This window comes from Lissotriton vulgaris, chromosome 7, assembly GCF_964263255.1.
Source record: "Lissotriton vulgaris chromosome 7, aLisVul1.2, whole genome shotgun sequence".
NCBI lineage: Eukaryota > Metazoa > Chordata > Amphibia > Caudata > Salamandridae > Lissotriton > Lissotriton vulgaris.
Window position 1 is genome coordinate 1,527,150,371 of NC_141695.1, and position 13,551 is coordinate 1,527,163,921.

Below are 13,551 nucleotides of genomic sequence, written 5' to 3' on the forward strand. Positions count from 1 at the left end.
GTCCGCCCCCTCCCCCCATTCAAATCAAAGGCCACCAAAGTCATCTGCGGCGTACCACAAGGATCATCACTCAGTCCCACCCTCTTCAACGTTTACATGAGCCCCCTCGCATCCATCGCGCGACAACACAACCTCCACATCATCTCCTACACAGACGACACCCAGCTGACCCTCTCCCTCACCAATGACCCAAACACCGCCAAAACCAATCTACACGAAGGAATGAAAGAAGTAGCTGAATGGATGAAGAACAGCCGTTTAAAACTAAACTCGGACAAAACTGAAGTCCTCATCCTAGGATCATCCCCTCTGCCTGGGACGACTCATGGTGGCCTCCGGCCCTGGGCACAGTGCCCATACCCACAGGTCACGCACGCAACCTGAGCTTCATCCTAGACTCCTCCCTCTCGATGACCAGATAAGTCCACGCCGTCTCGTCTTCATGCTTCAACGTCCTTCGCATGCTCAAAAAAATCTTCCGTTGGATCCCCACCGAAACAAGAAAAAGTCACCCACGCACTGGTTACTAACCAGAGAATAACGTTCCGTCTCCTCACCCATGCACACAAGGCCCTCTTCGACCAAGGACACGAATGCCTCAACACACGACTGTCCTTTTACGCACCCACCCGCCATCTACGATCATCCAATCAAGCCCTCGCCGCAATTCCGCGCATCCATAGATCCACCATGGGAGAAAGATCCTTCTCCTACTTAGCGTCCAAAACCTGGAATTCTCTCCCCCCTCACCTCCGTCTTACACAAAACCACTTCTCCTTCAGAAAACAACTAAAAACCTGGCTATTCGATAAGTAATGCACACACCCTCCCTCAAGCGCCTTGAGACCCTCTGGGTGAGTAGTGCGCTATACAAATCCCCTGAACTTGCTCTTTAACTAGTGGCTTTTTGCCTCCATCAGGAGTTGTTTGTGGCACTCGCGGTGTGCTGGGGTGTTCCCGTGGTGGACCTTTTTGCCAGTGTTCTCAATGCCAAAGAGCCATTGTTTTGCTCTGAGTCGGGAAGGTTCTGCTTGGGCAGTGGATGCTCTTTCCTGCCTTGGCTTCAGGGGCTTCTTTACGTGTTTTTCATCCCTTTTCACTACTTCTCGAGCACCAGGTGTTTGGGGCGTCTGTTCGGATTGCCCCAGCTTGACGTCGGACCTCTTGGTTCTCTCTTCTTGTGAAGATAAAGTCTGAGTTGGAGTGGTTGTTGCCCCTGACTCACTCTCCCTTGGTTTTCCCTGTGTTGCAGCAGGATGTTCTGTCCTGGATGCGCTTGGTGGCCTGGAGGTTGAAAGTTTAGGTCTGCTGCATAAGGGGGGGGGGGGGGGGGTTCCAGCTGGTTCGCCCTAGACTCTGCATGCTGCTAGGCGCTTCACTACCCGCGAGTCTTGCAGCACTGGCCTTCTTTCAGTAGGTTGTGTCACGATACTGGTTTGGACCCTACGTCTTCTACCCTGTGATGTGATACTGTTTCTGCAGGACTGAACTTTTTTGGGGTTGAAAGTTTCCTCCCGTATGCTTCAGTGGGCTGCGATTAAGGCTTTTCGGAGTTCTTGGACAATGTCAGATCCCGATAGTTTGATGGGGCGTCTTTTCAATGGGTTGCTTGATTTCTTCTCTGAAGCACTTCCCTTTGTGGGATCAGTCTTTGGTTTTGGAGGTCTTGATGTCTCCTCCGTTTGAGCCCCTGTTTTCTGTGAAATTGCGTTTGTTCTTTTTAAGACTTTCTTTTTGGTGGCCATTTCCTTTGCTCGGCGTTTGTGTGCAATATGCGCTTTGTCCTTCAAGCGTCCCTTTTGTAGGATTTTTTTTTTTTTTTTGTTAGAAAATCTTTTTATTGAAATTTAGAGTCAAACAGTGTAAACATGGTCACATCATAAGGCATCATAGGCGTACAGTTGATCATACAAGGAGCACACCGTTACATCAGATGTCATGGCATTAAGATTGCAACAGATCAAAGCCGTTAGACGTCTACCTCAAGCACCGAACGCCGGGGCTGTGGGGGTTCAAAGAGGCCACCTCTATATTCGTTCCATTTATCCAATATCTCCCATTTCTTGGAGCATCCCCGGGCAACGTAGACTGTCCTCTCCTGTAGCATGCACCAATCCATGTCACGCTTCCATGCATCAATCCGTGGGATCATAGCCGCCCCCCATAGTCATGCTATGTTGCGATTAGCTATCATCTGACCAAGCGTGACCCAGAGCCTGCCCCTACCTGCCAAGTCAGTTGGCTCCCATATATTCAGTATGCAGTGCTTCGCCTCTGGACGCAACTCAACCCCCCACACATCCTGCATACAGCGCATCACCTTCATCCAGTAGGCCTGCAGTAGTGGACATTCCCAAAGCGTGTGAAAGGAGACAGCCATCCCGCACACTCTCCTACACCAGTCATCCCCGCACCTGCCCATCTTCTTCAGCCTTTTGTTCGATATATATACTCTATGGAGGATTTTAAATTGATCGAGCCGTAATCTAGCTGAAATAGCCACCTCCTTAGGGGAGGCCAGCGCACTCCTCCACTCCCCCTCATCAATTACCAGACCATCAGCCTCCCACCTACATTTTAAGGCCCAGGAGTAGATCAGGAAGGTTGTTGATTAGTTTCTTGTATGTGAGGGAGATTGCGTGTTCCTGAATCTGACCGTCTAGCAGTCTGTCTTCCAGGGTGGATGACTGTGGGGCCATCGTGCCACGCTGGATGTTTTTTTTCCAGTGAGTGAGTGACTTAGAGGTAACGAATATATTCAGTATCCGCTAGCTCGTAGGTAGCCTGTAAGGACGAGAAGGCCTTGACCCCTCCAGAATCCCAGAGATCTCCTACGCGGGAGATTCCAATTGGGTCCCAGTTCCTGAACCCCTTGGTGCGACCCAGTCGGCCAAGCTGCTCGGAGGCCCAAAGTGGGGTGGCCATGGTAAGCGTGTTGTGCCAGCCCATGTTACGTTGGACAATGTGCCACAGCTGCACTGAATGGCGAGTAGGCCCTGTAAGTGTGTCTGCTTGGCCGCGAGTATAGTGCCGCCTCGTAGTTTCCTCCCGGAAGGAGCCACCTGTCCATACCATACCCCGGGTCGTTAGTCACAGTAGGTACCTTGGTTAATAGCCGAGAGGTGTGCAGCCCAGTAATACCTGCGGAGGTCGGGAAGGGCGATCCCTCCATCATACCACCCCAAAGTCAATTTCTGAAGAGCTATTCGAGGTGCACCGGACCATAGGTGTCTCTGCGCCGTCTCAACCACCGTAAAGTACGAAGGAGGAACAAGATCAGGGTAGTTCTGAAGGGCGTAGAGCAGAGGTCTTCAAACTTTTTAGATGCCGAGACCCCCCCCCCCCCCCCCCTGTCAACATTTTGAGGTGTAAGGACCCCCTCCTGACAAATTTCTAAACCTGTAGGCGGGGCTACTAGAATTGAGTCCAGTGAGGACCAAATTACGTGACAGGCTTGACTAAATTGTGTGGGAAGAAAATGTAAGTGATATGTGAAGCCGCGTATTTTGGGATAGCATTGCTTCATTATTTTGACATTTTTTACACACAGTAACACTGAGGAAAGATTTCACCCCATCAGTATCCGTTTATAACCAAAAAGCATCAATTAACATCAGAAAGATTTCTAATCAACCTTTGAGAAGGGCCTTCCACTCCGCAGGAAAACATGCTGCCACATTAGAAGCTCACCTGGCCCTGGCAAGGAGAGGCAGGGGTCCCTTAAAAACCTGGAGGTTTTGTGCAGAGTTAAGCAGTTTACCCATGCAACTTTCCTCACCCCCCTCTTCCATCCTTCTCTCCTCACCCCGGATCCTTATCTCACTTTGCAGGCCATTTTCTTTCACCCCTTTTTACAACATCTGAACTCTCCCCATTCAACCTCTCACTTTAACAATGCACCTCATCTCTCTTTAGCAGCTTTCTGACCAACGTTTCATTTTTTTATAGCGCTACTCCTAGTTTACTCACACTCAGTTCTGTGATCTGCATGGTACACGTTCTTTGTAGCAGGCACATTAACCCTCTGCACACTGTGTGGGTGAAAAGTGTGCCCATGTGAGTGCATGGTGCGCGAGGCAACCGTGCAAGAGTAGGGTAAGAGAAGTGACTGCATGGTGAGTGAGGTGGTGTATGAATTTGGGTGCGGATGCAAGTTCAGAATGGGACGAATGTATGATTACTGATGGGCTTGTTTGAGTGAGTTGCTTATTGAGCAGTGAGGGGGTCAGGTGAGTGAAGTGTCACATGAGTGCAGGATGAGTAGTGTACTTGTGACTGCAGGGTGAGGTATAGGGTGAACAGCGCAAGTGCATTGTGAGTGTAGAGTGATCACTGTGAGTGCAGGGTGAGCAGGTGAATGGCGTGAGTGCATTGTGATTACTGTGAGTGCATTGTGATTACTTTGAGTGCAGGGTGAATGGTGTGAGTGCATGGTGATTAATGTGAGTGCCTGGTGGGCGTTAAAGTGAAGTGCGAGAATGAGGAGCGAGTAGTCTGAATGCAGGGTGCATTTCCATACACTTGAAGTAACTCAGCATGTTCTTGACGGCGACGTAGGGTATACGATCTAAGTTAAACTACTGCGGCATTAATCGGGGGTGGAGGAAATAAATAATGTGCTGATCCTGCAACAAACTTAGTCCTATGGTTAGGGTAGCCAGCAGATTATTTTTATGGCCAAGTCGGTACAAAAATAAGCAGATACCTAAAGCTGTATTTTAAGCACTTATCTGTGCATACTTCGAAAAACAAATATAAAAGGAAAGCGCTTTTAATTGTGTTGTAGGGCTGCCTCAATGATCCCTGACTGACACAGAGAAAAAAGACAGAAAAGTCACATAACTAATGCATAGATACTTTTGTATTTAAAAGTCTATTTAATGTCGAGAGGAGTACTTTGCAGGCTCTTTAACCAAAACAGACAGGCTATTTTTTTTTTTTGGGCAAACCCTACTTTATATTCCATTTCATTAAATACATTTTCACACTACAGCAGTAATTGTAAAATACAAATGTAAGGAACAGGCACAGTGGGGGCCCAGGGGGTACTGAAACCAGTTAAAAAACGTAGCCTCTGTAATCAGTTTACAAAGGCATGTAAATATGCAAATGGTCTTTAAAGACCTGTGAAAAACTCGGGCGTGTTGGAGATGACTTCAGACACTGCCCAGTCCAGCCCACAGCTCGAGTTATACTGCAGCAGCAGCCGGGCTGAGAGCCATGACGAGGGAGGAGGGGGGCTGAAGCCTTTGGGCCTGGGAAGAAGTAGGACTGTGAAGGAGTGACCCCCTTTGCATCGCTCCATGACCCACCTGGTGGTCGCGCCCCACAGTTTGAAGACCCCTGGCGTAGAGGAACCGCAGCAGTTATCATTTTAAAGCGCGCCGCCCTTCCCAATAGCGAGACCGGGAGCCTCTGCCACTTCGCGGAGTCACGCTTGAGCCTCTGAAGGGGCAGTAGCAGGTTCTTGTCAAACATGGCTGTCTTGTCCCGCGACATAAACATGCCCAAGTACGTGAAGCCTTCGGTGACCACCTTCTTAGGGCAGTTGCATGGAAGTATGGGGGTGGCGCCATGTAGGACGTGTAGGAGAGACTTACTCTAGTTGATGCTGTATCCAGAATTCCTCCCAAAGCTGGTAAAGCTATCCAGGGCAACTATCAATGATTTCCGGGTTCGCGAAACGGAGGAGGATGTCGTCCACGTACAGGGAAATCCTGTCCTCCCAACCATCAGCCCACCGGAGTCCCTTTAGTGAGACATCTATTTGCCCTCTCACTTGAGGGATCAGGCAAGAAGGGGCGAGAGCGGGCACCCCTGACGGGTCCCTCTCCAGGACGAATGGCTCAGAGACTTTGTTGTTTACGACCTCCTGAGCAAGTGGTTTTGAGTAGAGGAGCCTCACCCATGCGATAAAGCTAGGGCCAAATCCCAGTTTACGAAGAACTGCCATCATATATGGCCATTCGAGCGTATCGAAGGACATTGTGGCATCAAGAGACACCACTATTGCGTCTTCCTCGAACGTGTGGCACCTCCCAAGCACCCCATGCAATCGTCGGAGATCGAGTGCCGTGTTTCGGTGAGGCATGAACCCGGATTGGTCGGGTGGACCAGCGTAGTTAGAACCGACTGCAGTCTGTTGGCCAGGACCTTCGCTAATATCTTGGGTTCAGCATTTAACAGGGAGATAGGCATGTATGAGGCACACAGCTCCCGGGGCTTCCCCTCTTTAGGGATCGCCACTATTGTTGCTAATCTTTGGTCATGTGAGAGCGTCCCCCTGGACTTACACTCGTCAAACATACGTTTCAGGTAGGGGCTAACAGAATTAGGTTTGAGCTTGTAGAGCTCGATCGGAAGGCCGTTAGGCCAAGTGCCTTGCCGGAGATCTCCGATGGCGCGTTACACTTCTGCAGTTGTGAGTGGGCCCTCCAAGAGATGGCGTTCCTGGTTGGAGAGGATCGGCATCCTGAGGTCCGCTAAAAGTTCGACAATCTTCCTCTGGGCGGTCTGACCTCCTGCTGTAGACTGCCTGGAAGTGGCTGGCGATTTCAGTGACTGACGCGCGGTTCCGTAATGAGTCCCATCCACCGTGTGTATCTCAGCCACCACCTTACTGGCCTGCTGTTTCTTGTCGAGCCACACCAGGAGTTTGCCCCCCTTGTCCCCCTGGTCACAAATCCTGCCCTCCCTAGAGGCTGCCATTTTTTTCGCCGCCTCCGTTACCACTGCTTGGTACTCAGCGGCTTTTAAGGAAAGCCAGTGGTGCACCCCTGGCGTCCCGTCAGCAAGTGCCGCATCCTCCAACGCCCTCCGGTCAGCCTCAATCGTGACCAGCTGCGCCTCCTTATCTTTACGGTGACCGGCAATTGTTGAAAGGCCTCACCTCTGAGGACTGTTTTAAATGCCTCCCACAGTGTAATCGCAGAGTCCACTGTGCCATCATTACTGTTAAAGTAATTTGTCACAGGTAGAGTCAGTGCCTTACGTGTGTCCTCATTACGGAGGTGCCAGGCATTAATAGGAGCTACGCACCCCTCCCTCCTGTCACCGATCGTTAAGTGGGCTAGGACCGGCGAGTGGTCAGAGATACCTCTCGCCAGGTGCGTTGCCGCACGCACCACCGTATCCCGGTGCATGGGGGTTAGGAGATGGAGTGGTGTATCTGTGGGGTGTGCTAGGCGCCATATGTCTGTGAGGCCGAACGTCCCAAGGAAGTCTTCCAACCATCTGTGCCCCCGTGGTGTGTCCCTGGGTAGGTGTCTGTCCATTTTACCGGAGGCAACCGCATTGAAGTCCCCTCCCCTCCCCCCCCTAAAAACAGCTGCCCGTCCTGGAGGGATAGGAGGTGTGTACCGAGATCAGTGTATGCCTGGGACTGTAGACCCGGCGGGATATATGCGGACACCAGAGTTAGCCTGCGCCCCTCCCATGAACCCGCCACTGTGCCGAAGCGCCCCTGTGGGTCAGTGTGATCAGGATGGAAAGGGAGGGCGCGCCGCAGTAGGATACCCACCCCTCTGGACCCCGTAGTAAAGCCGGAGTGTGTTAGCGTGTAACCATATCTGTTCAGGGCATGGCATGTGTTAACCAGCAAATGTGTCTCCTGTAGCATCACCACGTCATGCAGGTGGCGCTTATCGAATTGCATTGCCATTGCGCGTTTGAGTTTGTCCCCCAGCCCATTAACGTTCCAACTCAGGATCTTGAGGCTTTTGCCCCATTTCTTAGCCATATCCACGTTTCACAGACTGCTTAGCCCCCGAGATCTCTGCATGCCCTTTGACCTTCTCAGTTCCTTTCAAGAGTGACCAAACAAACCATGCCCCTCCCTCCCCAACGTCTACCAACACCCCAACTCCCCTTCCCCTGACCCCCATCCCGCTGCCCCATGTCCTCCCCAAGACACCAACCCCCCTCCCTGCTGCCTGCTCTGTAGGATTCAAACTACCCACTGCCCTAGTTAGCAGAGCGCCTTTCGCCCAGCCCAACCCACGAGTGAGGAACCGCCCCCTCCCGAGGAACTTTGACAGGGAAACGTGTGCCGGCCCCAACTCCTGCCGCCAGGCCAACGCTGCCCCCAAACCCCAACAGCCCCCCCGGTATGAAGCACCGCAATACAAACTCAGTCCCGGAGACTGCAGGCAACTTTAAGTAACATCTCTGCGGTCAGAGCACGGCCGCCACACAATCACATTATACATTAAAGTTCAGTCCCAATTTGGAGGTCCTAAGAGGCCAGCCGCATCCTGACTTGGGTCCCAGCGGGGACTAGCTGATCTGGAGCGCCACGACCGTTGACTCAGTGTCGCCTTCAGGTTTGTCCGCTGTTGATCCAGGCGATGGACCCCGGTGTTCTCGCCATGAGCCTCGATCCTGTCGGCCCTCGGCAGCCGGCACCGCCGTGTCAAGCCATTCCTGGACCGCAGCAGGTGAGGTAAAGAACATAGATTTGCCTTCCACGATGATTTTGAGCTTGGCTGGGAAAATCATGTATTTTATGCCTCGCTCCCGGAGCGCCGCTTTCACTCCCAGAAAACCGCGTATTTGTCCAATTTATTCGTCTGGGTGGATGTTCCTCCTTTGGGCCTCATGATGAGCTGGTGGTAGCCCCTCCGTCCAACCTCTCGGATCGCCCTCGAGGGACCGCAGTGGGGATATCCGGCGTAGTTGCCCCTTGCGCCGTGTGGCCGGCGCCCTATGGTGAGAGGGCCTCGACCGTTCGTCTATAAACAAAGGTGCGGCAGCACGTCCACCTCCTTCGGCATCCACGTGCCTCTCCCAATGGATGAAGTCCTCTCGCAGTCCCACACCGGACAACCCCTTCCACCAGCAGGCCCAGCGCTTCTCGACTCCGGGGAATGATCCCCTTTGGGATACCAGTAAGACCCCCCCGCTCTCTGGCCATATGGCGGGCTCTCTGGTGCTCAAATTGGACCTGGGCCTACACACCACTCAGCGTTTGTGTTGCTGTTGCAGGGCACTCTCTCGTTCAGTTCCCCTATCAAGGCCGCGTCGCCTCGGGGCACTCCCTCCAGGCCTAGCCCCCCCGCTCCTCAGTGTCCGGCAGGCCGTAGCACCTCCACTGGATCTTATCACAGTGTCCTTTGGGCCAGCCCCCCCCCCCCCCACAGCCGGGGCTCTTCCCTTTCTCCAGTATTAGGGGTGTCTTTCATCGATTCACATGCTTGAATATCCCCCGTCGTCGGAGTGGGAGTCCCACGGTAAATAAAATAGCAATATATACTATATATATATATATATATATATATATATATATATGTAACATAAAACCTGAAATATGTAATAGAAAAAAGGCATAACAAGCCTACACATATTTCTACATAGGAATGCATGGAAAAGGAAAAAAACCATTTGCAGTCTATCATTGTCATTATGTTGGTCCAAACTACAGCCAATCAGGCGCCAGCAACCCTCTAGAACCTTCTCCTCAGAGCTCAGCACCTCAGATTTTCTACCGCACGTCGTGTGAAGGGAGTCTCCCTGAGCTCTGCTCAGTTTTTTTTTTCTTCAATTTTCTTCAATTTTCTTCAATTTCTTCTTCTTAATATCACAGTTTTGTACTGTCTTCTTACATGAAGTCTACGTTCAGACCCTGTGTCACTTGTAGGAAACTGTGACCTTTTCCTGTGAACCCTCATGAAGAGTATATGGAAACACTCTGCTTGTCTCGGACATGGTAAGAGGAGAAGGGGTTGTTCTTGTGCTTAGACTGTACCCCCCTTCTGATGTGGGAGGAATTTTTGTTGTTTGTCCTGCACATTCACGTTTTAAGTGATGCTTCTCCTCTACTTCACCAGCTGAAGTAACATCACAATTAAGGGGTCTCTGGCCTTCTTTGAGTCTGCCTCCCACATCTACGCCCACGAGATTTACTCTCAGGCGTCTAGACTCCCACTGCGCACTTTTCTACGTGAAAATGTGCCAGCTTGTCGACGATACGGTCTATGTATCCTCTGACGACAATCTTTGCCATCACTTTTGCTCTGCAGCGACAACGCCTCCAGGTATGCGTCGACGACAGTGAGGACAGTGCCCTCTTGTCGACTACAGGCTCGTAGACCACTGGAAGTTTTTGTCAATGGTAATTTCTTCGACAGTTGGCCTCGTCGACGGTAAGCTCGTCGACGGTAAGCTCGTCGACGGTAGGCTAGACTACAATATGTCCTGTCGATGGTGGCTCGTCGACGGTAGGCTCGTCGACGGTAGGCTCGTCGACGGTAGGCTCGTCGACGGTAGGCTCGTCGACGGTAGGCTCGTCGACGGTAGGCTCGTCGACGGTAGGCTCGTCGACGGTAGGCTCGTCGACGGTAGGCTCGTCGACGGTAGGCTCGTCGACGGTAGGCTCGTCTACGATATATGTCCCGTCGACGGTGGCCTCGTCGACGGTAGGCTCGTCGACGGTAGGCTCGTCGACGGTAGGCTCGTCGACGGTAGGCTCGTCGACGGTAGGCTCGTCGACGGTAGGCTCGTCGACGGTAGGCTCGTCGACGGTAGGCTCGTCGACGGTGAGCTCGTCGACGGTGGGCCCCGTAGACGACAGGCTCGTCGACGGTGAGCTCCGTAGACGGTGAGCTCCGTAGACGGTGAGCTCCGTAGACGATGAGCTCCGTAGACGGTGAGCTCCGTAAACGGTGAGCTCCGTAGACGGTGAGCTCCGTAGACGGTGAGCTCCGTAGACGGTGAGCTCCGTAGACGGTGAGCTCCGTAGACGGTGAGCTCCGTAGACGGTGAGCTCCGTAGACGGTGAGCTCCGTAGACGGTGAGCTCCGTAGACGGTGAGCTCCGTAGACGGTGAGCTCCGTAGACGGTGAGCTCCGTAGACGATGAGCTCCGTAGACGATGAGCTCCGTAGACGATGAGCTCCGTAGACGATGAGCTCCGTAGACGCTGAGCTCCGTAGACGCTGAGCTCCGTAGACGCTGAGCTCCGTAGACGCTGAGCTCCGTAGACGCTGAGCTCCGTAGACGCTGAGCTCCGTAGACGCTGAGCTCTGTAGACGCTGAGCTCTGTAGACGCTGAGCTCTGTAGACGCTGAGCTCTGTAGACGCTGAGCTCTGTAGACGCTGAGCTCTGTAGACGCTGAGCTCTGTAGACGCTGAGCTCTGTAGACGCTGAGCTCTGTAGACGCTGAGCTCTGTAGACGCTGAGCTCTGTAGACGCTGAGCTCTGTAGACGCTGAGCTCTGTAGACGCTGAGCTCTGTAGACGCTGAGCTCTGTAGACGCTGAGCTCTGTAGACGCTGAGCTCTGTAGACGCTGAGCTCTGTAGACGCTGAGCTCTGTAGACGCTGAGCTCTGTAGACGCTGAGCTCTGTAGACGCTGAGCTCTGTAGACGGTGAGCTCTGTAGACGGTGAGCTCTGTAGACGGTGAGCTCTGTAGACGGTGAGCTCTGTAGACGGTAAGCTTCGTCAACATTCAGCCTCGACGCCAGTTGGCTTCGTTGACTGTTGACCCTGTCAACTATTGGAATCGTCGACTGTTGACCCTGTCAACTATTGGAATCGTCGACTGTTGACCCTGTCAACTATTGGAATCGTCGACTGTTGACCCTGTCAACTATTGGAATCGTCGACGGTTGAGCCCGTCGACAGTTGGTTTCACACACGGTTGTCTTTTATGCACAATGTGTTTTGGTAGACGATTTATCTCGTCGACTGCAGCTTTCTGCTACATCCACGTGATGGCGTGGTGGCTTTTTACTCCTGCCTTTATATCTTCCTCTAAAAACTGGAGCTCTATTGCATTCACCTCCGGTGAATATTGGAGGTTTTCCCCTCCTTATGAAGAGAGCGGCGAATCGCTTTCCCTTTTTCCCCTCGTCCGGGGGAAACCACAAAAACAAGTTTGTTCAGTTCCTATCATAGACTTTATTTAGCAAGAAGGTGTTAGACTCATGCAGAGGTCAAACTCTGTGCCGGCGGTTTTTGTTTTTTCACGCCTCGACAAGAAATGTGCAGCTCCCCACTATTCAGCCTACCCTGCCTCAGTCATTATTCAGGCGGCACAGCGATTATCTTGCAAGCCAGTTGGGCAAGTATGCCACCATATGTGCTCTAGTAAAGAGAAAAGAGAGATGCCAGGGCTCGAATTTGAAACACCAAAACTTGTTTATTTAGCTGGTGTAAACCTTCCTTTCAACGATTCAGGAGGCTGTGTTTTATCATTTGTTAACGTATTCTAAATATGCTCAATGTTATACAATTTTCAGAGTGAGAAAACATTCCTTAAGCTGTGGAAACAGTTTAAACACATTTTTACATCCATTACAATACTTTCATTATAATCAAAAACAAAACAAAACAGAAAAGATTCTTCATCAATGTTTACATTCAAAACTTTTTGGTACATAAAATAAAGAACTACGAATCATATACACCTAGGTTCATTCGGGTACATTTGATTGTGAATACATTGCCCTATTTTATTTATGCGTCTCTTTTAGACAGCCAGATAGCCGACGCGTTTCCAAACCCTTCTCTCTAATCAATGGGGTTCTTCATCAGGGCTGGGCTGTGTACCTGTGGTGTAAGATTTAAGGGACATTTAGTATCTCCTTCTCTCTAAATCTATGTCATCTAGTACATGAACAGGCAAAGCCTTTACATTGATTTTACCTGGTTTTGCATTATTCTTGGGCGGTGTTTTTCTGGGCGGGGCATCAAGTAAAACTTACATTTTTCACCACTACCTAGAAAAATTGAGGGTAGGCAAAAGTTGTAAGTTTTTGGGCTTCTATCTTCACTTGTTACCTTCACTACATTTATAGAGCACTGACACTTACTTTTATGTCTGTTCGTGTGGTCCTTCACTACGTTATTATCACCATGTTTAAGAATTTAGCTGCGCGTTCCGCGGTGCTTGTTTATCTGTAAGTCAGAAATTAAATATCAATTCATGTCCGAAAATGCTATGTGATTGTGTATGCGTGCATTCTCTGTTCAGCTTACTTGTGCGCATAGCGGTGGAAGACCCAAGCGTTGCTATGTTTCTGCCTGGTTGCGCGATTACCGCTCGACGATAATTCAAGTTTCTAAAAGAAAGGAGAGGGGGGGCACAACAATGGTTGCCATTACTCTGCGGTCATATTTCTTTAAGTTTAGAGCTTCGGTTCGGTGACCGAGGAGAAGCTTACCCTGATTAGTGTCTTTAGACGCCGCAAATTGGGGTCTGCACGCCGCGTGAATCTCACTCCGTTTGTTATTCTTCTGGGCGGATTACCACGCTCAGCGAGGTGCGCTTTCCCATTTACATATGCTGCTAAGCATTGTGGGATATGTAGTTTTGACGGGTTTTCCGCATGTTTTTTTGAAAAAAGAGATTTCTGAAGGTAGTCATTATTATAAGTGCAGTGCTCTAATTCTGATATTCTCAAAGTGTATGGTTTAGAGGGTGGGGTTCACAGAGGGCTCAGTAATTGGACCTTTGTAGTTCGGACATTTCGTTCAGGCCATCCATCACACAATTGAACTTTAAAATTAGATATGCTTCTTTTTGAAGTAACATGGCATCGATGTTTCCCCCTC

General features: G+C 50.9%; 2 protein-coding genes across 5 annotated transcripts in view; one reads left to right on the plus strand and one right to left on the minus strand.

The window, feature by feature from the left end:
- Positions 1 to 13,551, plus strand: part of NFATC2IP (nuclear factor of activated T cells 2 interacting protein) — a 637,099-nt gene that overhangs the window by 274,534 nt on the left and 349,014 nt on the right. The gene's annotated exons all lie outside the window — the stretch shown is intronic.
- On the minus strand, positions 9,153 to 11,859 carry LOC147705935 (uncharacterized). Of its 2 annotated transcripts, XR_015297335.1 has the most exons (4): positions 11,577 to 11,859; positions 11,426 to 11,481; positions 10,403 to 11,122; positions 9,153 to 10,339 (listed from the first exon to the last, which is right to left on the minus strand). XR_015297335.1 is itself a non-coding variant. In XM_086928999.1 (3 exons), the coding sequence occupies exons 2-3, from the start codon at positions 11,441 to 11,443 to the stop codon at positions 10,175 to 10,177; spliced, it is 1,014 nt and encodes a 337-aa protein (XP_086785125.1). In that variant the 5' UTR covers positions 11,444 to 11,481; positions 11,577 to 11,859; the 3' UTR covers positions 9,290 to 10,174. The 2 variants fall into 2 exon arrangements, 1 of the variants encoding a protein (XP_086785125.1); XM_086928999.1 differs by having other exon boundaries at positions 9,290 to 11,154; positions 11,410 to 11,481.